Raw genomic sequence first — 27,415 nt, forward strand, 5'->3', positions numbered from 1 at the left:
CCCAAAAGACCTCAGTCTCCTGAGGAGGAAGAGTCTGCTCTGACTCTTCCTATAGAGGGCGTCTGTGTTGTCGCACCAGTCCAGTTTATTGTTCAGATGAACACCCAGGTACTTGTAAGTTGAGACTCTCTCAACATCTGTTCCCCGGATGTTCACTGGTGCAGGTGAAGAGTGCTGGCGCCTACCGAAATCCACCACCATTTCTTTGGATTTCCCCGCATTGATCAGGAGGCGGTTCTGCTGGCACCAGTCCACAAAACCCTGAGTAAGTTCTCTGTACTCCCGATCATCTCCGCCTGTGATGAGGCCGACAATCGCAGAGTCGTCAGAGAACTTCTGCAGGTGACAGGTAGGGGTGTTGTAGTTGAAGTCCGAGGTGTAGAGGGTGAACAGGAAGGGAGCCAAGACAGTTCCCTGTGGGGCCCCCGTGCTGCAGAGGAGCACGTCAGACACACAGTCCTGTGTCCTCACATACTGTGGCCGGTTTGTGAGGTAGTCCTGGATCCATGTGGTGAGGTGGTGCGCCACCCCCGCCCGCTCCAGCTTGTCTCCCAGTAGGGTGGGCTGGATGGTGTTGAAAGCACTGGAGAAATCAAAGAACATGATCCTCACAGTGCTCCCCGCCTTCTCCAGGTGGGAGAGTGAAGTGTGGAGGAGGTAGATGATGGCATCATCCACACTGATGCCAGGCTGGTATGCGAACTGGAGTGGGTCCATTGAGGAGCTCACCAGGGGGCGCAGGTGGACAAGGACCAGTCTCTCCAGGGTCTTCATCAGGTGAGACGTCAGCGCCACCGGTCTGAAGCTGTTGAGCTCCTTCGGGTGGGGGGTCTTTGGCACCGGGACCAAGCAGGATGTTTTCCATAGCTGGGGGACCCTGCCCAGCTTCAGGCTCAGGTTGAACATGTGCTGGACAATTCCACACAGCTGGTCTGCGCAGGATTTGAGGAGCTGGGGGCTGATGCCATCTGGACCCGCTGCCTTCCTCGCCTTCATCTTCTTCAGCTGGTTCCTCACCTGAGATGTTGTGAAGGCCAAGGCTGGACAGGAAGGAGTGGTGGCTATCTGGTGTAGCTGGGAGCTGGAGACTGTGGAGAAAAGAGGGGAGGGGGTGACACGCCCAGCAGGAGGAGTAGGTGGAGACTGCAGCAGGAGAGACGGAGTGGAGGCAGGCATCTGATCGAACCTATTGAAAAAGAGATTTAGCTCATTTGCCCACTGCAGGTCCCCCCCAGTCCGGGTCTTGGGTTGTCCGTGGCCTGAGATGGTCTTCAGGCCCCTCCAGACTCCCCTGGCGTTATTCTGCAGCAGCTGCTCCTCCATCCTCTTCCTGTAGGACCTTTTCCCCTCTCTGATCCTCCTCCTCAGCTGGCGCTGCACAGTCCTACGCTCCTCTATGTTGCCTGACGCAAAAGCCCTCCTCTTCTCCTTCAGGAGAGCTTTTATGTCTGGTGTGATCCAGGGTTTGTTGTTGGAGAAACACCTTACTGTCCTGGTGGGTATGGTGTTCTCCATGCAGAAATTTATATAGTCTGTAACTGTGTAAATGTAAACTCAGGCTCAATGTGTTTGGGTGTGACATCAAAAGATGGCGTGGTTCTGTAACTGACGTTGAGTCACTGTAAAAAAAAATTATTTAAGAGCAGACATGAGCATCACTTTACGTTGATTTTTCATTTGAGCGGGAATAAACTGGCACATTCGTCGAACAAAATGCCTTTTTGAAGTGTTATGCATTTTATTCGTTGTATAATTTAAAAAAAATCAAAAACAGGTTATTCTTGCAATAATGCAAGGTTTTCTTATAAAATTTAAGAGTTTATTTTCATAATGTTCTGACTTTTCCGGAGTTTTTTTCTGGTTGGAAATTTGAGTCAATTCCCATCGTGTAAAATTCTTACTCGTTAGTATTCAGCATTTTTCCTAGTAAATTAAAAATAAATTCTAGTGAAATATTGTAGCTGCAATATTGATCTTTTTTCTTTGAATTATTCTTTTAAAATTGCACATTTTTTTACTTGTTTATATTACTTATTTTTACGGTAAAGTAAAAATTTTGACTAAAATTAGAGTTCAGTCTCTATTTTGAGTTCTCACCTGTGATACTCAGAAATGTTCTCCGTCACACCAGTTTCGTCTTGGTCGCCGCTTTTGCACGGAAAACGTCTGATTTTTATTCCGCCCCAAGCAAGAGAACATCGGGTCTGTTAACATTGACGCTAAATCATTGAGACACACATTTCATAACAAAAGTATAATGTAATGTAATGGAAAGGGTTTCTGTCATAATGCTCTTTCAAAAAAGAAACATTTGAACCGTCTTTTAAAGTGTGAAAAATATTTATATGTAGAAATATAAAATTCTGAGAATAAATATTTCAAGAATGAAAATAGAATTTTGACAAGTGAATTGTAAAATTCATGACTATTCTCCTAAAATATTGATTTCATATATGATTACTATTTAATTCTTGCATAATTATGAGAATGAACTCAAGAAAAAAAAAAATCCACACCATTTGGTTCCTACGTAATACACTTACGACACCAGCAAAGCACAAAATGTTAACATTTTATTTACAAAGTTGTTTTCTTGTCATACAGAAAGTAAAAATGTCGCTACAACCATGACATGTGCAACAGGTGGCCACGCCAAAAAACAAAAACGGCATGGCTCACTGGTTGCACAGCTGCTATAGCAATAATTTTATTGGGGTGTTGGTGGGTGAGGGCGGTGGGGGGGGGTGAAAGGAAACAACACAAACAGAAAGAAAATAATAAACCCCAAAACAAACAAAAAAAATTCAGTCAACAAAATATTAAAAGCACAGACCCAAAAACTAGACCAGTCCCAAAGTCCTCACACGGGATACATAATGCGGGATTGACAGTGAAATTGTGGAATGCTGAGTGGCAGGCTGCCTGAGAACCCCGGGGTTGTTTTGAGGGGCGTGGGGCTGGGGTGGCTCTCACTTCCATGGAGGAGAGGAAGGGGGGTGGTAGGTAGGTAAAAAAAGTTGTTTGGTGGGGGGGTGTTGGTGGCGGTTGGTCCACACGAGCCACCCATCCAGTATAGTCTTGGCCCAAAAAGAGCTCGGAACTGGGCTAAGGGAAGCGGGGGGACAAAGGGGGGGTGGGGGATTGCAAGTCGGAGGAGGTCGGACGTTCGGGTTGGTAGGATAGGGGGGAGGGAGTCGCTAAATGCGCTCCTCTTGCTTTCTAGTCGTCCTCTTCGTCGTCCTCATCCTCGTCTTCATCTTCGGGGTCCCGCTTTCTCTTCTCACCTTTGCCGGTTACTGCATCTGAAAGGGGAGAGGAGGACAAAACGCATCAGCATTAACGCTGCTTCTTATATTACCGCACCATGTTATCATAGATTAGGATTTTTTACTTCATTTTGACTTTTTAATTTTTTTTTTTTAATTCAGTTACTTTTAATTTGTTTTTATGTTTTAGTTTTACCAGTAGTTTCAGTAGTCTTTTTGTATACGGTGTATTTGTGAAAGTGCAAGCTTAAAAACAAAAGTCAACTACAATTCCCGAGTTACTTTTCTTTCTTCTGGAGCGGCCAAACAGTAAAATCCAAATACATACAATCAAAATAAAGCCCAAAAGCATATGTGTGAATTGAGTTGACAAAGGTGAAAGCAAAGGGCAATTTCACCGTAATTAAATGTATAAACGTAAAATGTTTCAGTTAGTTATCATTTTTTGAAAAGCTCTCATTTTTATTTTGCTTGATTAGCAAAAATTGCGTTTTTTTTCTCCCCCATTTTATTTTTAATTGTTTCGTTTTCATTAAGTATAACAACGTGTACCACACCTCTCATTTTGAAACAGTGTTTAACAACTTTTACTAAACCAAGAAACAGACTGTGCCCAAAAATATACGAGGTGTGATAGAAAAGCTCCAGAACTGGCGTCGGAAAAGATTATCCGGGAGTGTAAAAGCGTGACCTCAACGCTCTGCAGCCGTTCAACTTTTTCCCCCCCACATTTTTGTCTGTTTCAAGCCATCAAGCAATGAGCAGCGTGATGATGACGAGTACGACCTGCGGCCCAAACGCCAGAGCCTTAAGTGCAAGACTGACGTCGCCAAGGTTGAACAAAGTAAGACAGCGGCATCTATGAGCAGTTACAAACATTTCTCGTATTCGCTCGGTCCCAATCCTGAAATATTGAAGATCTTATCTCTAATTTGGACACATGTTGATTTAGTGTGTACACTTGTTGGACACTTGGCTATTATTCTGTGGTATGAACGGTAACAAGTGGAGACACCGGTTAATGGTAACTTATGCCATCTAGTGGAAAAGCTTTTAATTACTTTGCCTTTAACTATACGTTGCCAGTATAGGTAAAAAAAAAAAGCTACGCAACTCAACTCGCATTAACGCCATGTTAATTGTACCTTTGGATAAATTGCACCACGCCATTCTAGTTAAGGTAAGCCAATTTTAGGATAAAAATTCAAACTTTGACGTAGTTATTAGCTAATGTTCCGTCGGAATCGTTTGCTGCCGGGGTTGTAGCTCACGTTCCTCTCACAGCCTGCAGCTTGGTATTTATTCTTCAATTTGCATTTTTCAAGTTAAATTTGTTACGTAACAAGTATTTAGAAGGGTGGGAACCATGCCGGGGGTTCGCATCGGCAATAACAATAAATCAGCCTCTACTTTGCCGGTTTTCCAACTATCGCGGGGGGGTTCTGGTCCCCCACTAACCGCGATAAACGAGGGATTACTGTATTGTCAAAACTTGATCTTTATCTCAAAACTTCAAATTTCAACCTTTTTCTCTTCTTCTCTATTGCACCTGTTTTCTTGTAACAGACTTTTTTCGCCATGAAATTCATTTGCACAACTACTGCACGACTCAATATTGCCGCTTTTTTCTTTGGAAGACTTTCTTCTCGATACATTCCAATACCACTTTTTTCCTGTAACATTCCAACATTATTCTTGTAGCATTCCACCTTGACATTACTCTCAAACCATTTCCCCCGGTAACCTTTTGACATTCTCATGACATCCATTTTATCGTAACGCTAACATTTTATTCCCAGACATATTCTCATAACATTAAGATTGTCGAAATTTCATAGTATCGAGAGTTGATTTTCTTCCCCCTGAAAACATGCCCTTTCCATCGGATTGTCAATTCCTCATGTTTCATACCTTCATCGTCTTCTTCCTCATCTTCCTCTTCATCATCTACTTCCCCGTACAGTCCGTAGTCTTCCTCCTAGCAGGGAGCATTTTTTTTCTCCGTTCAGTCTTCATAAAACCTGAGATTCATCATCATCATGGCACCGTGATGTTTTTTTTGTCTTTACCTCGTCTTCTCCGCTGACCTCCTCATCATCCTCTTCTCCCTCAACCTCCTCCTCGTCTTCTTCGTCCTCGTCTTCCTCATCAATGTCATCGTCCTCTCCGTCCTCATCTTCCTCATCCTCTCCCTCGCCCTCTGGGGGACAAAAGGTACAACGCATTTCGTGGTCATTGCGTACACACCTGTTAGGGGATGTTCGATAGTTATATATTATTAATAAACGATTACAATTTTTTAACTAATTAATCGCAAAATTTTTCATAATTAATTGCGATTAATCGTATTTTTCAACTACAAGTTTTTTTTACAAAGCTGGGAACCGATATTTACTTCACAAAAATCTTGGAATTAATATGGAAAAAAAATTGAAAGTATACTTTTTTTAAAACACTGTTGTAATAGCTTTCTTTGATCCTTGATTACAATTATTTTCCTGTAAAATACAACTAATATGGTATTTGAATTTGGCTTTGCAAAGTGCGCAAATTATTTTGGATTTCTCTAAAGAGCCGTCGAGCAAGTTTTTTTTAAAGTAAAACTATGTTAAAGTCTGTCTTTGCGACAGTGACTCTCTAAGTTTGGCTGTAAAGTGGGCAGAGGGAAGCTGCCACAGGAAGTACATAAAACAGAGTTACTTTTTTTTCAATGCGTTATAACATTTAAATTAATCCCCATACTTAACACTTTAACGTTGACAGCCCTAATTATTGATAAAAATTTAAGTCAACCTAAGCAATTTTTTTTCAAGAATATGTTCCTAGCAGGCCCTAGTCGAAACACGGCATTCTGACTAATTTTGAGTTTGTGGAATATAAATTAAGCAGCAAAATGCACTCGCTTTTAGCCATCTCTGGGGGCGGCCATTTTGTCTTCTGTCGACTAAAAAAATGACATCACAACTGCTCACAACGGCCAATCACGGCTGACCTGTTTTCTGAATCCGAGCCGTGATTGGTCCTTGTGAGCAGTTGTGATGTCATTTTTTAGTCGACAGAAGACAAAATGGCCGTCCGCAGAAATGGCTAAAAACAAGTGGATTAACCCTTATTGCACAAACGCAATACTTATCAGAATGCCCCGTTTCAACTAGTGGGCTTGTATAGAACATATTCTTGAAAATAAAAATGTTTGTCTTGACTTCCCCTTTAAAAATGAATTCATATTATCAATAGATTTCATATCAGCCGATGTTGACATTTGTTTAAATGGACTAAAGATACAAAACAACAATATAACACAACCATTCGTCACATGTACTTCCAGGTGGTAAAAGCTGAAGCATTCTCCGAGTGAACAAAGCCTGGCCGTACATTTGAACAAGGCAAAGCAATTGAGAAGGTTAAATGGCTTCAATGATGATTTTAGCCTTCTTTTCTGCCGCCACAGTCGAGATGTTATCTAAGGTAAATTGCATCGAACGAACCATTTGTCAAGGTACCCCGGCCCCTAATGTTCAACAAACATTATGAAAAGGTCTATTGTAGACGACAACCACTTCATCAGCTTCAGGCCCTCGGCCGCTTCCCGCCTACCTTCGTCGTCGTCGTCGTCCACGCCGTCTCCGTCCACCTCTACGTCCGAGTCGGAGGCCTCCTTGTCCTCGCAGTCAAAGCCGTCCAGGTAGGTGAGCTGAGGCAGCAGTTTGAACACGCTATCCTTGTAGTCGCTCATGTAGGTCACTTCGCAGTTGAACAGGTCCAAACTTTTCAGGTGCTTCAGCTTTTTCTATGAGTTCAAGAAAGACCGTCGGTTAGCTTCAATACAAAACATACAAAAATAGCCTCCGATTTTGTGTGAACAGGAACCGATTGACTAAAAATGAAGCGTTTGCACTGGGCTAGGTTTTTTTTCAGGCTTCCACTTTTTAGCCCGGGTCACCTGGGCTAGACTCCAGCAGAGACTATTTTTGGGCTAAGAAAACATCTCTGTAAAATGCCTATCAATTTAAAGGTTTTATGACAGAAACAGTCTGATGTTGAAAAATAGTTTTCCATTCCTTCCCATTAGAAGAATTCAAACAGTCAACCAGCTCAACAGATAGTGTTGGACTTTAGGGGTTCCGCATCCACATGATATGAGTAAAACATGTTGATTTAAAAAAAATAAATTAAAAAAAAAATGGCCATACCAGTGGTTCCAACGTGCTGATCTCTTTCAATTTGTTGCCGCTCAGACTTAGATGTGTGAGGTTGGGGAGTTTCTGCGCTAAGACCTCCAGGCCGCCGCTGATTTTGTTGTCGCTCAACTCCAGCTGAGAGAGAAGAGATGCTAAGTCCCCTGCGGCTTCTTAGCATAAAGCGAGTGCCCGGCCGCCTTACCTTTTTGAGTTTTTCTAGTCTGGGTATGTTGGAGATGGATGATAAGCCGACATCTATCAAACTGAGGAAAACCAGGTTGACAAACTCAACCGTGAGGCCTTCAGTATTTCCGTCGGCCGTCCGGCAGTTGTCGAGGACGAGTTCTCGTACCTAAAGTGTGGAAAACAAGACAACGATTATTGTTAAATAAATACCCCAAAACAGAGATTGTTTTTACTCAAAGGTGTCCATAAGTTAATATTAACACAGCTCTGACATAAAAGGAGTTGTATAGGAAGGCTCTGGCCTTCACACACATTTATGCTTTGATATTTTAGGGACTCAAAGGGTTGCATATCTTTGGAAATGTTAAGGACTCCATAGAAGTTGTATACTCTCTGAGATTTTAGGGCATCCACATCCAAAGTCCGGCCTGGGGACCAAATGCGGCCCGCGGTCACATTTATCCGGCCCGCACCCTCTGTTATAAAATTAATAACGTCTGGTCCGTAGCTCCGTAGACAAGCGTATAAAAGACACTCTAAATGCAATTTTCCATTTACACACAAGACGGGAGCAGCACTTTGTCCAACTCCCAAACCCAGTGTGACCCTTTCCGGACAGTTTTCTAAAATGGCGACAATTAATAAAAAAGGGGAAGTTGACAAGCGAGGGCTGACAATTTAAAGGAAAGGTGGAAATAGGACTGATTTTCACTGAAATACGCAACAACTGTGTCTGCCTCATTTGCAAGGAGACCTGTTTTAAATCTAAAAGTTAACTGAACATTTATTTTGAACATTATGCCATGTTTGGAATTGACCCTGTCTTGTACTGGTGATATATATATGTATATTTTACACATTTCCCTGTCATAGAATTTAAATGTTGAGAACATTTAATTGCAAGTTGTTATTGATGTTTGGAATGTAATTTGCATGGGTGAATACTTTTACTTATTTTGCTGTTTTAAATGTAAAAGTTCAGTGAACATTTACTTGCCACTGATATGTTATGCTTCAAATGGACCAAAAAACAGGTTTAAGAATCTTGAAATTTAAATTCAAATCTGGCCCTTTTTGCAAAAGGTTTGGACACCCCTGCTTTGGGGACTCCGTAAGTCTCATGTACTCATTAAATTTAAGGGATTGTATACTTTCTGAAACTGAAGGGACTTTGTCAGAATCACATACATTCTCAAATTTTAGGGACACTTTACAATACAATACAACTTTATTTATACATTGCATTTCACAACATCTGCATCCGTAACAAAGCACTTTATATATTACATAAAATAAGAATATAACATCAAAGACTATGAAAACAGTCAATTAAAAAACAAAATGATACTAACACATATACAATATACCAACAGAAAATAATACAACAGTGTCAGTCTCAAGTTAGGTCGAAAGCCAAAAATATTCTAAATAAAAAAATAAAAAACAATTCTCCAGTAATCATGTGCCTTCTGAAATGTTTGGGACTCGTTCCAAGTCATTCAATTTCTGAATATTTGGGACTCGGTTGTTGTATACTTTCTTAAATGTCAGGGACCTGAGATTTTGGGCACTCTGTAGGAGTCCTTACTTTCTGAAAGTGTAGGTATGTTTTAGGAGTCGTACTTTCTGAAACGTTAACTACTCTTTCAGAGTCGTATACTTTTTGAGACTTCAGCGACTCATAGGAGTTGCATACATTCTCAAAATTTAGGGAGTCTTGGCTGGTAGAACAATCAAATCATCATGAAATTTTAGGGACTTTATCAGTGTTGTGAACTTGCTGAAAATGTAGGAACTTTACACGTTATATACCACCTTCTTACTGCTCGAGTCAGCTCCACGATCATCTAAATGCAATTTAAACGTACTACACATTTCACATGACAACCAACCCGTAAAAAAATGGTCACCAACAATAGCCTTAAACATAAAATATGACATAAACGATAAGTAGTGTACTTATAAATCCTTGGTTATAAAGAATGGAGGCGCAAGTGTGAAGCTGGAATTGGTTCGGCTAAAGTAAAAACTTAACACTGCTTGTGCTGGTCAACAAACGTATTTGCAAGACAGCAAAAAGTTAGGAATTCTCCGCGTTAAACACACAAAAATGGAGGCTATCTCGGTTTTTTAAAACACACTCCCCTCACTAGTTACGTCCACCGCCGATACATGTAATTGTCGATCGGGCCGTGTGTGCCCCGGGTGGCGTGTTCGCATAGCCAGTGACAAATGCAATGATTTTTTTTTAAAGTCAGCTAAGCTACAAGCTAGCAGCTAGCAGCCATTGCCCCTTTTAAACGCCGCCGTGCAGTAGACGAGAAGTGTGCGCGGCCGCCATTAGCCCACGCCGCAGCAACGGGCAGGATTGCGAATACACCCTTTTTAGTGTACACTTTTCGTTTTGTTTGCGCTCGGTGGAGAAAACGGAATATTCCTCGTCGTCGTCGAACGAACGCACGTCTTTTTGCTTTCACGATGTTTTGTAGTAAAAGTGTGGCGAAGGGGGGAAATACTGCGAACGGAAATTTAGTCCCCCCCTAAAAAAAATCAAAGATGGAGACTGTCCCTTTCTTCCAGACCTTCAAAGACGACAGAATGGCAACATGGCGACCTACGGAGAAACAGTATGCCGCTCCGAGCCTGTTTTTTAAGCGACACGCGTTGTTAAAGAGACATTGTGGCGGCCGACGTGTTAACACGGTTGCTTTTAAAAAACACATTTCGCTGTCGTTTTACAGTCCCGAGGACAAACAGCGGGCGTCGAGTTTTTGTCTGCCCACGCATGGCGCCCGCCACTAGGTGTCTAAACTCGTATCAAGTCAACCCGAAGGAAGGCTCTACTTTCGGGTTAATAAAGCCACCGGGCTAAAACACATTATCCCGAAGTTAACATGTAGAATGTTACAACGGTGGCGTGTATAGTCGCTTGGAATGTCCGTTGGATTGTATCGAGGATTTAATGACGCCATGCATTTTTGTAGGGCTGCCACCACTATGGCGGATGGGCTAATATGGCGGGAAGACTGCAAGTTGGGAGGCTGCCGTTTAAAATGAGCCACACGCGGCTTATGGCCATTAAATCACACTGTTAACATCATACACGTTCACAAAATATGGAATATCGACAATAAGTCATCATATATATGCGCGGTGACTTATTTCCGAGTTTTGCAACACTCCCTTTTCAACTTAACATCTCAACACGCCGAATACGGAAATGTGCTTGAGTTGGTTATTGTATATGAATCACGCTAAGATAGAACGATTTCAATATGTATATTTTATGTATAACATGCTTGTTTTGCGTGGAGCAAAATATCTGCTTTTTTGTTATTCATACCGAGTGTGGCTATTAGCGCTAACCTAGTTATAATGACGTGACTCCGAGCGGAAATGGCTGTTTTTTAATGTTGAAAAAAATACGTTTCTAGCACTTTCGCTCAATTCGCGTTATCAGTTCCTAAATCTGAACAGTTGAATGTATTTTTTGTTAAAACGAGCGCCCCCGTTCAGGGGTTAAACACCATGCTAAGTAGCAGCAAACATGGCTACCCAAGTCGGTAGAGAGCCCCATTGCGAGAGCACCGAAATGCAGCGAGCATGGTGCACTACATTTCCCTCAAATATCCCCCGAAAGAGCGTACTCGTGGTCGGGTCGGGACCAGGGCGGCTTTGGAGCTGCACTGCTGAACACACGAGGAGGGTGGCGGCTGTGAAACGGTTAAAGCGCCGCAATAACGCCGAAGCGACCGGAGGAATTGCCGTCTCAAAGTAGCGAGCGAACGCCGCGTCCCCCCTTCATCCCCCGGCTAGAGGCTCCGCTTCGATCGACAAGAGAACCGTGCGACGTCTGTTACGTTGACCGTACTCGGAAGCAAATTTCAGGGGAGAAAAAGTACCAAGCTAAGCTAACGCGGCTAGCTCCGGAGAAAACTAAAGGGCTTTGCTTTTCAGAAAAAAAGCACGACTCACTTCAGACGGTGTCTTGTTTCTTAGCTCCAAGTGGATCCTGTTTTCCATCAACATGGTGCCCGCCGGAGGTGAAACTTTTCTCGCCGGGGCTTTTTTTGTTTTTCCTTAAGAGGGTCCTTCAGTCCAAAACGTAGAGAGATGCCCTAACGGCGGAGGGAGAATATAGGGGGGTGGGGGGTAGCCGTGTATAATGAACTGAGCCGACGCTAAGTTAGTCGGAGAGGAGAAACCATGGAGGGAAACCGGACTGAAACAAAATATAATGCTCAACAGCGCCACCTGCCACCAGAAACGCCCAGCCCAGCGCCTCCTAAAGGGGAAACGGCAAAGCTTTAAAAACAACACTGTTGTGCTGTCTGCTGAGTGTTGCTGCATTTAAGTTAAAACAAGTTACCTAGTTAGTTAACGTTTAAAATATTTCATACGATCACCTGGTAAAAAAAAGAAAAACTCTACATTTTGTTTTACTTTTAAATAGTCAAACCTGCTTTGATTATTCCTGTAATTATTGTGACTTTTGATCAATAAACGATATATTGGTTTAATCTTGCTGCCAGCTCTTTTTTTTAGTGAGTGCACTTTTTGGGGAGGAAGGGGGGCCGGGGGGGCTAGCGGGAGGGGTGCATTAAAGAGAGCGTTGTACTGTATATGAAAGGTATCCAGGGTCCACCGCTACACTAAACCCCTCCCACCTTCCTGAAGCATCAGCTCCCTAAAATTTCCAAAAAGTCCACAAGGTAGTTGCGTGACAGTTAAGAGCGTGCAATGCATGTCATTCTGCATCAGAATCCTATATTACTACTATAGTGTGAATGCTGAAGAGCGTTCACGTGAATGGAGTTGTTCTAAAAAAAACCATCACGTTTAATTTATCTCGTCGTTCAAAACATTCAGACTTCAAAAGGTTAAGCTCATTCAGAACAACTATGCTCCAATTTTTCTGCTTTCCACAAATTTCTTCTTTTCCCATAATTCCACTTTTCTGACATTCAAAACAGGGGTCACCGGTCTTTTGGAAAATGAAAGCTACTTCTTGGGTATTGATTAATCTGAAGGGCTACCAGTTTAATACGCACTTCTTAATTGACAAATTAGCTCCAATTATTTGCGGGTAAAGGATTTCATCCCTGTTATTTTGCCCGCTAGCTCTTCTACTTCAACGCAACGATTGTTATATGCTAAAAATGCCGACCTTTGAACTATACCGTTTTTTCCCTTAAAAATAAATCGTTATAAGATATACATCAATGCAAGTGTGATTTAAAAAGCAGGATTTTATGCAATTTACTGGCAAGTGGAGTTTTTTTAAAACTGTGTAACAAACAAACAAAAAAATCGACCTGTCACTGGTGAGCTATTCATACAACAGGCCCGCAGGCTACTCACGTGGCCCTTGGACCCCTAGGCACCATATTGGTGACACCTTTTCCAAAATATCCGTATTTTTCAACCAATTCAAGCCATTACAATGTCAAAATCCATGGCTCATTTAGAGTATAACAACATCAACATGCATGCTGCCATTTTTCCACGTTGCCCAAATTTCTGCTTTTCTGACATTCCGAAACGTCCATATTTCCCAATTGATTCAAACCATTCTGACTTTTATTCTGACCATTCTGAATTTAATTTCATTTCATTCACACACCTAAGCTACTGTCCTTCATGTTCCAAGAATTTCCACTTTTCCTTCCACAAAAAAGGGTTAGGGTTAGAATATTCAAATGAAGACGTTTTTAATAAAAATCCTCAAATTTACATTTTCTCATCTGATACAAACCTGACCTCAACATATTCAAAACATCAGTGCTACCCTTTTATATTCCAAAACGCCCAAATTTCTCAGCATTTTAACTTCAAAATATTAAGTTCATTCAGTGTACCAATTCCTATTTTTCATATGCCGCAAATGTCCACTTTCCACATAGTTAACAAAAAAAGAATTCATGGAGAAAGGCTAAAATTCAAATTTCTGTACCAACCTAACATTTTCTAACTTGAAAATTCCTACTTCTTGAAGAATGCAACAATTTACACCAGAAAATGTCCCTAATTAAAGGAGTAATTCTACAAATGTGTACATTTCCTGTAATTCAATCTTTTTTTTCCTTTTTAAAATCTCACATTCTACATTGTCAATTCTTCCTCATTCACAGGTAATGAAAAAATGCAATTCATTGTTTTCATCAACAATGGTAGTTTAAATGTAACATAAAATAAAAAAGCCACATTTCCAAACGTTCATTAATATGAAATGTGTTATGTGTCCTATTAATCTTTTGAATTTGTACCTTAACAGTGTTTTGGTACTTAGGAGAAAGTACCAGAAGATGGCACTGTTGTGATTCCTCAAGGCTGCATTGAGAAGCTTTTTTTTTTATTTTTTTATTTTATTTTATTTTTTTGCTGCACATGTACAGTCATCATTCGTGCACCTGAAGAAACGTATGCATACTTTTCGAGGAAGTCCACTCATTTGCTGGATAGCATCAAAGCATATTGACAGGATTGTACTTGAAAACCCGGCTTTTGTAGCTTCCTATAAGCGCAAATAGACATTGGTTTCCTTTCTGGGACTCAAACATGATGGGAAATGAAAACTGGTTCTTTTTGAGAACTGGTTCTCCCTAATTTGTTTTCTCAGAATCTTTTGTTTGTTTGCCTGACGATTCCGCTTACTGATTCCTCTTACTTCGTTAACGAGTGATTACATCTGTGTGACCTGTAATGATGATATACTTGATATCGCAGAGTGTCATACACACATCTTCCGTACAATATAACCTTCTCGCACAGACCTGGGCAAAGTATGGCCCAAGGGCCATATCCAGTCTTCCCACAGTCTCTGACTGGCCCTCACAGTGACCATGAAGTTAAAGTAAAACGTAAAATATATGTTGCTTTTATTTTGAAAGTTCTGTTTTTATTTCATGTATACACATGATGCCAGTACAAGAGAGGTAGTGAGCAAGAGCTACGACTTGTATCTGCAGTGTTACCAATTAGTACCATTTTCGCAATTTTTCGGACCTATAGCAACTATTTAAAAAAAAAAAAAAAAAGACCGGCAAAAATGACACAGTGGCCCTAATGTTATCATCATTCTTTCCTGCACGGTGTAGGACAGAAGGCCCTGAAGTTTTGGCCAGCTGTATGCAAATTTCCCTTGCCACTACTGAGAGAATTCTGTAGTTATTTGCCTCTGTTTAGTAATATGCTTGCACCTAGCAGGGAGGTTCCGTCGCTAGCTGCACCGGCAAAGAACCGTCTGCTTGAGCCAACATGCTGCAATTCACATAGTTAGATTCGTTCTTTGTGGACGTGCAAAATGGAGTGATCCGAGTTGTTACACTTTGGTTGGGTCAGGCCGGCCGTTACTGGCTGGGCTAGCTGTTCCGTATAGTCGGGTTCGATCCAGGGGCGGAATCATGGGTCGTCCTGGGTGTGCACAGGCCCACCCAGATTGACAGACTGCCCACCCAATGAGATTCATGAAAAAAATATATACTTTTAAGTTTTTAGTTAAATTATTTTGGAATTTTTGTTTTGTATTTGATTGAATATTAAGAATGGCATAATTGTGGTTGTCTAAGGTCATATTATTCAGTTGATCATTTTATTTGAATATACAATGTGTCAGGATAGGAGAAGCAATCTTGTATTTCTTTTTTATTCATTTTATCTACAGTACAGCACACAGAGCTAACATGACAGCCTGTATATCTACGTGTAATGCCCCGAAGCCACGCAACACTAATTTTGTCTTCGGCTATTTACGCTCCTACTCTAAAGTTTGGTTATACTTCACTTGAAAACGCGTGGCTACTTGCAACACGCAAAGCTTTAATTTTGTCAAAGGTGGTAAATACTTCCAATATGCAAAAACATCATTTATATTATCTTATCATATAATGATACAACATCAACTGAATATCGACTGTATTATTTTGTCCCCTAACCCTCTCTTCACCGAAATGTCTGTTGTAGTGCCAAGAGTGACCTTTGAGAGGAAGCATATTGTGACACAGGGCTTCCAAAACTTTCGGAAATACAAAAAAAAAAAGAGAAAGAAACAAAAAGATGCAGCTAGGCTTGCTGTTATCTTATTTGGTATCTGTCAGGTTCATACCAAGTGAGACATTAGTAAACAATGCACAAAGGAGGATAGAAGACACTCAACACAATATTGTCATTTTACTTGCGCAAGGAGAGCGAAGGGAACTACCGCAACAGTTCCTAAAACCCTCTGCCCGGCTCCTGCGCCTCCTCTCTTTTTATTTTCTTCGGAGTCCCTGATTACAAAGGTGTTCCAGCTCTAAGGGAAAGGGGAATGAAAGCAGCTGGAACAATCTGAACTTGTTTTGTCTATGTGTGTGTGTGTGAGCCATTATCATACATATGTGGAAGCAAAGCACACCAAGCAAGTTGGGTCTAGAAAAAGCTAAGGCTAAACCCACAAGCCTTCGCCCATTGATGGCTGGGATAGGCTCCAGCAACTCCCCGCGACCCTATATAGGATAAGCGGTTTGGAAGATGACATGACATGACATAAACCCACAAGCTAATAAAGCTAACAACAAGCCTAATAATAAAAATCTAACACATGAATCATGATGTACATTATTATTCTTACAGTATCCACATTGCAAACTCTTCTCCGTGGTATTTTTATTGTGGTGAAAGACTAGGGAGATACATTATAAAGTACAAACAGTCAACACAACCAGGAGCTTCTTTATTTTTGTCCATACAGCAACAGCGTGAACTTCAGGGCTTGACTGAACTCAGCACCTAAAAAAAAAAAATCTACATTTTTGCAAACATTTATAACGTTTGCAATTTTTGTCCTTGACCATTTTCTGAGTAGCGTGGGAAGGATAAATCTTTCACACACATCCAACAATTGAGCCTTTTAGTGACTTTGATTGGAAAATGGAGAGGATGCCCAAATTCTGCCCGATCATTGGGGTGTGTGTACCCCACTTTAATCTAACAATTGAGGCCCAGACAAAAAAAAAATCACCTGAGATTAGTTTTTGGCCATGAACCCAAGTGTGTGAAATGGTTTTAAAGTGCTGCTTGCACCAGTCAGATGTGTGATTGTTTGTTACCTGAGCCCTAAGCAACTGTGATGTCATTTTCAGTTGACAGCAAGTGACAAAATGGCCGCCCCCTGACATGGCTATAAACGGGTAAATTTTGCTGCTTAACTCATATTCCACAAACGCAATATTAGTCAGAGTGCCATGTTTTGACTAGTGGACGGAAGAGGCACATAGAACATATTATAAGAACATTTTGGGGTTGACTTTATCTTAAATAAAAAAATCCTCACTTCTAACATACAGTAGCTTTGGGCGATTAATCAACCCAAACATATTTTTTTTCAAGAATATGTTCCCAGCAGGCCCACTAATTGAAACAAGGCATTCTGATTAATATTGAGTTTGTGGAATATGAGTTAAGCAGCAAAATCCACCCAATTTTAGCCATCTCAGCGGGCGGCCATTTTGTCATTTCTGTCAACTGAAAATGACATCTCAACTGCTCAGGGCTCAGGTAACGACCAATCACATCTCGCCTGTTTTCTAAAGCTGAGCCGTGATTGGTAGTTACCTGAAACCTGGGTAGTTGTTGTGACGTCATTTTCAGTCGACAGAAGTGACTAAATGGCCGTCCCCAGAGATGGCAAAAAACGGGTGGATTAACTCTTATTCCACAAACGCAATATTTATCAGAATGTTTTGTCAATGTGAGCGTGCATAGAACATATTCTTGAAAAGATATGTTTGGGTTGACTTCCTCTTGAAGTGTTATTTACCCTGCTGGTCTGCCTCCCTCTTAAAAACACACACTTATACAAACACACACATGCACACACTCGAGGGGCTCAGTGTGCTGTGGGAAGATTGAGAACACACCCCTATTGAGCTGACTCCCTTGGTGTGAGATAAGTGTTGTGGAGATTTCTGTTAACAGTGAGATGAATTAAAAAAAAAAAAGTAACCCTAAAGGATTTCCTGGGCTCAAAAGTATTGAAGTTACGCAATACTTTTTGAACCATAGACAATTTACACTAGGGCTACTCACACCCTCACCCGTTTGATATTGGCTAATGTAGCAATCATTATCCAACGTTGGCCAAAGGTTACTGCTGTCCTGCACAACAACTCACATTTCATGCTGTTTAACTGCTCACAAAACAAGCACTTTTTTTTCTTGCATGATATTTCCTGCTGCACGGTGGCACATAACTTGCTCCGTGTACTTAGCTCTGTCAGAGCTGTGCCAACTCCTCCGGCTTTACAAATATGATAAGACCAGCCCTGTCGGAGCTCGAGCAGCACAGCGGTAATGGTTAACCAGATAATTTCATATTTGGGCGGGAGTTGAAAACAGACTTGTCTTTCCCTTTTTCTTTTTTTCTTTTGAGAACGCCTGCCTTTCAACGAGCTGCCGTTCATTCATAGCGAGGATTTACCATGGAGGAGAATTTGCAGCAAGAGATTGAATATAAAGGCCAGAATGAAGAAGACCAAGGTATGGATTCAGACGTGCTTTTTATTTGAGAATCAAGAGCAACTTTAATTGAAGAAGCATGAGACTTGTTTGGATTGCTTTTTGTGTCTTAGTTTCAGCCATTGTAATAGTCTAGCAAGTTGAGTTGACAGCACTCCAAAAGAGCTTCACCAACCTAGAAGAAATCCAAGAAGACTCAAAGTCAAACAGGCTTCTTCTTGGTTCTCAAAAACAGCTCATCTTTAATCCAAAAGCAGATTAAGACACAAAGAAGAACGCAACAAACAAAAAGTCTGATTGCCCTCAATTCTTATTGGATTTCTTCTTAGTTGGTGAAGATGATTCACTTTTACCCCAAAAGGCCGCTTCACTATTTTTGAATTAAAGTCGAAGCGTCTTCAACAACCAAGAACAAGTAGCGCTCTTAAGTTTCTTACATAGTCGCTGAAGAAATTTCAGCTTTATTGAAAATTTGAATGAAGGTGATTTCAGTTGAACCGTCTTTCAAAACCAAGAAGAAATTCAAGAAAAATCAAAAGCAACAGGAATTCTTCACTGGTTGCTGAAGAACTTTACGGTAAAACATCTTCAGCAATCAATGAAAATGTTTTGTGATGATGATTGTGATCTGGATGACTATGTTTCGACAGATCATTGTAGTGTTTCCCTATAGCTACAAATATCCTGATTTAATTTCAGGCTTGACAATGCGCTCAGGTCAACACTTAAGGGATTTAATGTACATTGTTTGTGTGTTTTGAAAGGTGGGATCCGTCGCCGATTGAGGGACAGAGAACTCCTAAAGAGGAAAAGAGCCGAAGCGGAGGAGAAGGAGACTTACCAGTGGGTTTTGGGGTAAATTTGTAGAGAAGCAACCATTGTATAGTGCAGTGCGGTAATTGAAATATATTTTGGATGGTTGGGTCCTTTAATTGTTCGACAAGTGAAAACTGTAAAGACAGAGTTTGCAAAGGGTGTGGTTCCCAAACAACATGCGCCATGAAAACATTATCACCACTTGAGATTATCACTGCTCTGCTTCTACTGAATATGGGTCAAGAGCGACTACCAAAGGTTGCTCCTGTCTGGTGGTCTCTTTTGATGCGACACCATTAGCTTTTCCAAAGGTATCAAAAAAGCGATATCATCTACCATTGTTGAGACTAATCCCAATTGTGGGGGTCTTTCAGATTGGAGAGCCTAGGGAAAAGACAGAAGGCTGAACAGAGGAGAGGCACAAAGAGGAGGGGGAGGCCCAGGAAGACGGATTCCACACCAGAAAGCTCTTCCACCCAAGAAAGCAAGGTTGTGGACCCCGAAGCTCCTGCTATAGTGGTTCTTCCACAATCAGTGGAGGTGATACCAGCATTAGACTCTCTACCCACTTTGGCCAGCGGGAATCTGGAACCAGTCTCGACATGGTTGCCAAACCCCGTCCTTACTCCAGGTCCCAACGTAGCACTTGTTTCACCTCCAGTTCTTGTTCCGCCGCCTAACACAGTTCCTCCAGCTCCAAGCCAAGATCTTTCCACCGCTCCAGATGTTTTTCAACCTCCCTCTGCGGTTCTTCCAGCTCAGGCTCAAGATCTGGCCACCGTTTCAGATCAAACGTCACCTCCAGATGTTGCTCTGCCTCCCACCGCAGTTCTTCCAGATCTGTCCAACGCTCCAAATCAGGCTTTAGCTCTGGATTTCGATCTTATTCCGCCTCCCGCTGCAGTCCTTCTCCCTTCTGTTCAAGATTTGGCTCCAGCTCCAGCTTCAGCTCAGTTGTCTTCTCCAGATCTTGTTCCGCCTCTCACCACAGTCCCTCCGGCTTCTGCGCAAGACGTTTCCACAGCATCAGTGCAATATTCAGCTCCGGATGTTGTTCTAGTTTCCTCTCTATCCCAAGCCCCTGTTTCAGAAGTAGTCGGAGCTCCTGCCTGTGCCACTCATCAGGTGGAGACTCTGACCACAGAATCACAAGACAGGGAGAACCTCGACCTGGTCCTCGTTGAAGTCTTGGGCCCAGATGACCTGAAAAATGATGTCCCTCCAACTCAGGACAAAACAGCTGATGAAGGTGATTGAATTTGTTTAAGGGGAAATACATATATAGACAGTTTATCTAAATGTGTTGTCTGTTTTATTTTCCAGATGTGAGTGAAAACCCGTCAAACAATGAGCCAGAATAAAATAAGATATTCACAATTCCATCATTGTCCTCGCTGCCGCAAGACTACCTCCCGGAAAATTGATTCTGATTCTTTTTAACCACTCTTCAGACACTGACTCATTACAGGGGGTGCCATCCACCACTGGGTTGTTTTATTGTTCTTTTATTTGCTTCAGTATTATTTTAGTCCAAAATGTGGTGAAGGATGTTGTGCCAGAACAAACAACAAATTAATTGCTCCCCCCTAATAAAACTAATGACTTTCTCGCCATTGTCACATACTATTTTTAAAATTGTTTGTGTCTCAAGCAGCAATATCATTGTAAATGGGACATTATTTTGTTGGCTCTCTAAATGTTGTTTTGTTTCACCCAATAAAAACATATATTGCTCACGTCTGCAGTTATCGCTATTCATTGTTATCTGGGCAAAAATAAATGTGTTGAGACTGATCTTCATCTCCTCATTCCATGAATATCCAAAATTCAACAGATTAAGAGCCCTTACAGACTAGGCTATTTTTTTGAACATGCTTGTCATGTGCAAAAATTTGTTAACCACTCTCTCTTAAAACAAACGATGCAGTGATATATTATTGTGTGTCCTGAACCTTTTCCTCATTTTATGTTCAGTGTCGCTTCATCCATCCATCCATTATCTAGACCGCTTATCCTCACAAGGGTCGCAGGGCGTGCCAGAGCCAGCTGTCTTCGGGCAGTAGGCGGGGGACACCCCGAATTGGTTGCCAGCCAATTGCAGGGCACACAGAAACAAACATCCGCGCACACATTCACACCTAGGGGCAATTTAGAGAGTCCAATCAACTTACCATGCATGTTTTTGGAATGTGGGAGGAAACCGGAGTACCCGGAGAAAACCCACGCAGGCACGGGGGGAACATGCAAACTCCACACAGGGAGGCCGGAGCCGTGATCGAACCCACGACCGCTGAACTGTGAGGCGGACGTGCTAACCAGTCGACCACCGTACCGCCGTTCAGTGTCGCTTATTTATCCATATTGTGCTGAGCCAGGATGGAAGTCACACATGATTATCTTGACAAAAAGACTTGTCCTCAACTTTTTGTTTGTTTATTTTTTTACCGTCAAATGAAAGATAACGCAGTAAAATAAGGGAATGGAACAGAAAACGCATGCCCTTTACGGGTTAAAAATGTGATATTAACTGTTATATAAAATATCCTGTTTGACTGCAAAACTTTAAGTTAATGTCTAAGGGACACGAACAAGTTCGATAAATACAACTGTGAAAGACGCTAAAAAAAATCACAAAGCATGCAACTACTGTATATAAACAATACATCACTTGTGGAAGTAAGACACGTCCTTGAACTGCAGTTCCCGTCTGATTGATGGGTGGCAGCAGCGTTCCATGTTGCATTTTGCGCTGCCACTAAAAACTCAAGAGGAAGTGTGTTTGACAAGCAGTGTGTTCTAGCTATTAGCAACGTAGTCAATTAGCGAAAACATAATTTTTTTGTGCATTTTATTTGTCAAAAATGAGTCCTTTGTGTGACTGCTGCGGCGAGTACGTTGATAAATTGAAACAGCAGGTGTCTGTGATGCGAAAAGAAATCAAGAATCTTCGGTAGGCTGCTTTGAAACGTATTAAGATGCATTTTTAGTATTATTTGAAACAATCCGTTTGTCATCCATCCATTCATTTTCTATAGCGCTAGCCATGTCATTTAATGTCTTTTCAGATTTTGTAGTTGGAATAACAGTAAAAATGTGGATATTTTTTCTTGATTTTGGACCGATCATTTTGCTACGTTTGGTTAACTTCAAAACAAAGTATGCATAGTCATTAACTTCGCCTGTACGAGGTATTGATTTACAATACTAGAAGTCTGTGACAAATATTAACCTTTGTAAATATACAGTAATGCTCACTTTTGGTATACTGTACTGTAAAGTTAAATATTGGTGTAAAAATGTACCGAGACGGAAAAAGCACGTGTAAAATTGATTATCTTCCAAGATATATTATTAAATTAAAAATAAACTAACCACTTATTCTACAACTAAATCGTTAAGGGAAAAAAATTTGCGTGGCGGGCAAAATTAGTAATTTACTCAATCCCAAAGACATATTTGTCTTTTCACGGTCCAGCCATTCAATCCCAGGGACTCATATATGTATTTTTTTATTTTCATTTTTTCAAATATTGTAAAAGAGGGTCTGAAAATGACTGGTACTGTAAAATAGCGGCCCATTTGTGGCTCTTGGGCCCTACCTTGCATGCCATTAAGTGATTTAGATAGCTAGATACATACTCTACTCATCACATGAGAGAAATTAGATAATCATTTAAGCAAGATTCTTTGTACTGATATTTTACTTACGTGATTGCTATAGGTCCGAGGTTTTCAACATATGGCATTTGGCATATGGAAACACTTAATTGTTGTTTAGTTGTTGTTGTTTTTTTAGTCACTAAGAAATACCAAATAAACAACAATAATTGGTTGCTGTACACTTTCGTACAAAATACAATTTGATCCGATTATTAAATATAATAGACTCATCGATAGACTAATCCATTCTAAAAATATTGGTCTCAGTCAGTTACTGTTTTCTATGTAATGTTTTATATTTATGACCTAGAATGTTTCAATAAAAGTATTTATTGTTATTATGACTTTACTACTGTGTTAGCATAGGTTAGTGATAGACTAGTGATTGACAAATTTGAGTTACGTTGCCACCCTTGGAACTGAACTTGGTAATAAAACCGAGGACCCTGTGTTCTCTTCATTTTCCTTTCACCAACAGGCAGATGCTGGAAACTGCAACCAGAGCTCATCGCAAACATATGCTTTCTATTGAGTCTGCTCTGTCTAAGGCAGGGGAGCCAAAGAAAAGCCAACCTCCATCTCTACTTACTTCACCTGAGACAGCTTTAGAGCATGGTAACAATGGCAGAAAATCTCGATAACACTAACAGTGTTTCACGTGTTTTTTAATGCAAATGTACAATTGTCTGTGCCATTGCAGGAAAAATCCAAACGTTGCCGATTGGTTACATTCATTCCTGTTTCTCTGAGAAGAACGGGACGCCCAGGCAGCCCACCGTCTGCGGATCCTCGAGGGCGGAACTGCGACTGCAGCACAGTGTCTTTAATAATCCCGAACATGCCCTGCTAGGGCTAGAACAGTTTTCTCATATCTGGTAGGTCACATGGGTTGGCATAGCTTTTTTAGAAGCTCCAACTTTGTATGCTTATAGTCACATTTCTGCAACCTCTCAGAATTGTTCATATTGAAAATGAGAGTATTTTCCCCATTGGAAATAATGTCAGTTAAATTGATCTGTTTAAGGGTATTGGAAATAATATCAGTTAAATTGATCTGTTTAAGGGTAAAAGTTTTTTAACTGTAGTATATAGGCATTGATTTTGGAACTAAAAGTACACAGAACCAAAATTGCACATAACTTTGGATGGAACTGTGTCTTAAGATAGTAGAATGTTTAATGGTACTTTCGAATTTTTATAACCTTTTAGTCCCCTGGAACCAAGAGTACCCAGGACCATTCCCCAAACATTTGATGTAAATATGACTACAGATAACACAATCTGTACTTGATGTTCCGTCAACCTTTTAATTTCTAATTTTTAATTTCTATGGAGATGTGGCTACAGATATAGTAATAACTTTAAAGTTTATGTAAAATTTGGCTACAGGATATTTTCAGGTGAACCAAATTTTCTACTTAAGGTGAACTGTATTTTTGGCTAAAGATTCAATGGCTACTTTTGGTTCCGGGAACCTTTTAACTACCCAAATTCAAATATCCCAGAACCAACCGTTTTCGCCATATGGTACTGAGCAGGCAGAACAGAGATGCTGCGTTTTCCACTCCTGTGATGACATCACATGAAGAAGCACTGGTGAAGTTTGTACTTTGAATGCTCACTGACCTGAATGAGATTTTTGTCTTTCCACTACAGGGTTATCTTTCTCTTCCACAAAAATGGCCACTTGAGTCACAAAGCCAAAGTGAAGCCCCCTAGGCTGAACGGCGAGAGGGTAGGCCTGTACTCGACTCGCAGTCCGCACCGGCCCAACGCTTTGGGCCTGACTCTTGCAAAGCTGGACAAAATTGAAGGTGTGTATCAACATTAAAGGTGAAAAAAAAAATTATCTTATTTTTTTGTTTTTGTTTTTTTTTTCATTTTAAACAATTTCTTGCATGTTTTCCTAAAATACATCTAGAATAAAGAAATACAGTGTCATTTTTTTTTTACACGGTCTCTTGTACAGTAGGGCTGCCACAAACAATTTTTGCAAGTCGACTAGTCACCAATAGTCGCTGTTGGTCGACTAATCGGATCCTATGTGAATCAAGCAGCTGCTCTTATTTTTATTTTATTTTATGGAATCCTTATTTATCTTTTATTTATTAGTTATCAATGTTTTTGCTTTGATTCAATAACACGTATAATTTAAAAGTATCAAATTACAAAATCAAAATGAGGCTTTTCGCCTCGTCTGTTTTCTCGAACAATGGTTACCTTTGACGCCTTGTGATGAAGTATAGGTTGGGTGAGTGTGACCTAACGTCCAGACTGCAGTTTACATATCCGATTTATATCCACATACAAAAGAGGCCAGGGTTTGATTTGATAGCAAAAATGGAATTGTACTGTTTATATTGCATGAAAAAATGTCACATATGGGCAAAAAAATAGAAATTGATCTGCAGTATGAACATAGCCATATTATTGCAGTAGAACATGAGGATGGAGACACCAAGTGGACATAAATATTATTTGTGTTTCATAATACAAAATACCATTTTCACACAATTACTGAATGAATTGATGGGCTAATCCCTAGAATACTCCACTTTAGAAAATATTCGATAGCTGCAGCGTTATGTATGAAACACTTTACATGAGCATTTAACATCTTGGATAAAGTCACTCAGTTTTGGGGGCGCGGTCCTGAATGAACCACATCTTAACCTGCCGCCTCTACTGCCGGTCCAAAGCCGAGTTAATCTTTTGTCATCTTTTGTTCTCTCTGCTTCATTTCTAGGTGACACAATACATCTGTCGGACATTGACATGATTGCAGGCACCCCTGTGCTGGATATTAAACCTTACATCCCTGACTATGACTCCCCCTGCAGTCGAAAGACCATAGACTTGGAGCCTTGTCAGTCAAACACAGATCACGCCCCTTTGTCGCCTAGTAAACCAATACAAGCTCGGTTGAAGGAAGAAGGAGAATGTCAATTTGATGATAGTCCAAACCGTGTGGACCCTCTCGGTATGCTCGAGGAAGTGAAGGCCTACCTGAGAAAACGGGACCTCAATCAGCCAAGTTCCAACTGCAAGCGCAGGTCCGTAGACCATCAGGACTCTGATGAGCAGGAGCGGCGGCCGTGTTACACAGAAGAGGCCTACAGCACCATCGCTGGATGGATCAGAGAACCGCCAGTCGCCAGCCTGGAGGTGCGCTTCACTCCTCACGCACAGAAGCAGTTGGCTGAATTCCTTCCCACCAGCCGCTCAGGTAATCATTTGAGTCCTGTTCACCAGATCAGACACATTTATACCAAGTGGTCTCCAAAGGGATCAATCTGGGTGGGTCAGTTAATTTAATTAGTTGGTCAGTCAAAAGGGTGGTTGTATGGTCAGTGAGTTAGTTAGATTGTTGGTTAATGGGTCCTTCATTCAGTTAGTTAGATCTTTTACTGTGTTAAGGTGCTCAACCAAGCGCAAAAGACTGAGATGAGGCTAGGTTGATCAGTTAGTGGATTGATCAGTTTCTTACTTTGTTGGTTGGTCTGTCAGTTAGTACATTACTACAGTATTTAGATGAGTCCCCCCCGTCTCCCTTTGAATAATTTCTTACTCTGAATGCATCATTCCTTTTGCAACGCTCTTTCAGCTTGGACTCCAGTCCTTTCGACTGAAGTGACGCACTACCTTTCTAGCTATGCAGCACAACGCTGACTCAATGTTTTTGGTGTGATGGCACAAAAAATGACCTTGGTCAGTCGGTCATTTGGTCATTCAGCTTTGGTCATTCGGTTGGTCTGTGAGTTAGTTGATTGGTTATCAGTCATTTACTTTGATTGTCGGTCAACCGGTTAGTTTGACAATGGATATGCAAAAATTCAGCAGCAGCTGAATCAGCTCAGCTGAATCAGAGTCAGCTGAACCAAACAGTACCACACGATGGAAACTGATTTCAAAATGTTTTTCAGAGTAAATAAGATAATTAAACAGAAGAAAGGTTGTAATACAAACTTATCATGCGTTCCAGGTGCCTCTGATAGCGATGGTCCCAGGTTCAGGTTTCTGTGTGGTTCAGACGAGGCTGCTGCCGCCATCCGAGGGGTGCTGTCTGCAGACCCGAGGTCAGTCTACAGGAGAACCCGATGCAAAGACAAGCTGTTCTTCTTCACCCTGGACACTGCAGACATAACCTGCTGGTTTGGACCAGGCTTCGCAGAGGTGCTGCAGGTTCAACCTATTCAGTGCCCCGTTGACTCCATGTAGAGAGAGCTCCTGTATGGCTGCTACTTTGCTTTTATATTGCATTCTTGACAAATAATGTAATAAAAACAAACAAAAACTTGTTTGTGTTTCTGCACGGGAATGTAATTTGTTAGAGATGACCTCTTCTTAATGTGGAAGAAGTACTGGTCCATATACTATCCATTTTAAAAAATGAAAATCTACGATGATTGACTGTGCATTTGTCCCCGTCTTGATACAAATGATGTGGTAGTGTTCGAAAAACTGATATTAAGAATCATCCATCCTTACATACATCACTCCTCATCCTCATGAGTGTCAGGACTGCTGGAAACTATCCCAGCTGACTTTTGGGTGCACACTTGACCTGTTGCTAGCCAAGTGCTGTTGAATAAAGGTTGCAACTAGTGCAATAACAATCATTATTTATTATTATATCAAAGTTAATAAAATAACCATGTCTTGTATATGGATGACATTCATGCTAACATTTATCTAAAAGTCAGTAAACAAAATTAAAATGTGACTGAATGTAATGAATACGAAAATGAAATAATTATTAAACTGCCAAAATAGATTTGAATTAAAAATGTTATCAGTACTGTATCTTTCATT

At 41.0% G+C, this 27,415-nt stretch overlaps 3 protein-coding genes and 1 long non-coding RNA gene across 6 annotated transcripts; 3 read left to right on the plus strand and 1 right to left on the minus strand.

Moving 5' to 3' along the window:
- Positions 1-2,560: 2,560 nt before the first annotated feature.
- anp32b (acidic (leucine-rich) nuclear phosphoprotein 32 family, member B) lies at positions 2,561-11,891 on the minus strand. Its single transcript, XM_086033619.1, has 7 exons — positions 11,609-11,891; positions 7,650-7,799; positions 7,460-7,582; positions 6,864-7,056; positions 5,336-5,466; positions 5,178-5,244; positions 2,561-3,302 (listed from the first exon to the last, which is right to left on the minus strand). Exons 1-7 carry the CDS (start codon positions 11,660-11,662, stop codon positions 3,220-3,222), a joined length of 801 nt encoding a protein of 266 aa, XP_085889745.1. The 5' UTR covers positions 11,663-11,891; the 3' UTR covers positions 2,561-3,219.
- On the plus strand, positions 4,012-7,847 carry LOC147146066 (uncharacterized). Its single transcript, XR_015087140.1, has 3 exons — positions 4,012-4,110; positions 6,595-6,734; positions 6,805-7,847. It is a non-coding gene; the product is annotated as an uncharacterized LOC147146066 (long non-coding RNA).
- A 5,914-nt stretch (positions 11,892-17,805) lies between the features above and the next one.
- Positions 17,806-20,679, plus strand: hemgn (hemogen). 3 transcript variants are annotated; one of them, XM_086033680.1, is made up of 4 exons: positions 17,806-18,148; positions 18,892-18,982; positions 19,318-20,192; positions 20,267-20,679. In XM_086033680.1, exons 1-4 carry the CDS (start codon positions 18,091-18,093, stop codon positions 20,302-20,304), a joined length of 1,062 nt encoding a protein of 353 aa, XP_085889806.1. In that variant the 5' UTR covers positions 17,806-18,090; the 3' UTR covers positions 20,305-20,679. The 3 variants fall into 3 exon arrangements, with proteins under 3 accessions (XP_085889806.1, XP_085889807.1, XP_085889809.1); XM_086033681.1 differs by having other exon boundaries at positions 18,892-18,970; XM_086033683.1 differs by lacking the exon at positions 20,267-20,679 and having other exon boundaries at positions 19,318-20,200.
- Positions 20,680-21,651: 972 nt separating this feature from the next.
- On the plus strand, positions 21,652-26,915 carry trmo (tRNA methyltransferase O). The gene is made up of 6 exons (XM_086033745.1): positions 21,652-21,893; positions 23,082-23,218; positions 23,304-23,478; positions 24,260-24,417; positions 25,350-25,829; positions 26,586-26,915. The coding sequence occupies exons 1-6, from the start codon at positions 21,805-21,807 to the stop codon at positions 26,819-26,821; spliced, it is 1,275 nt and encodes a 424-aa protein (XP_085889871.1). The 5' UTR covers positions 21,652-21,804; the 3' UTR covers positions 26,822-26,915.
- The last annotated feature ends 500 nt before the right edge of the window (positions 26,916-27,415 follow it).

The sequence above is a fragment of the Filicampus tigris genome, chromosome 6 (assembly GCF_054856515.1).
Source record: "Filicampus tigris isolate MCC_2025a chromosome 6, RoL_Ftig_1.0, whole genome shotgun sequence".
Taxonomy (NCBI): Eukaryota; Metazoa; Chordata; class Actinopteri; order Syngnathiformes; family Syngnathidae; genus Filicampus; species Filicampus tigris.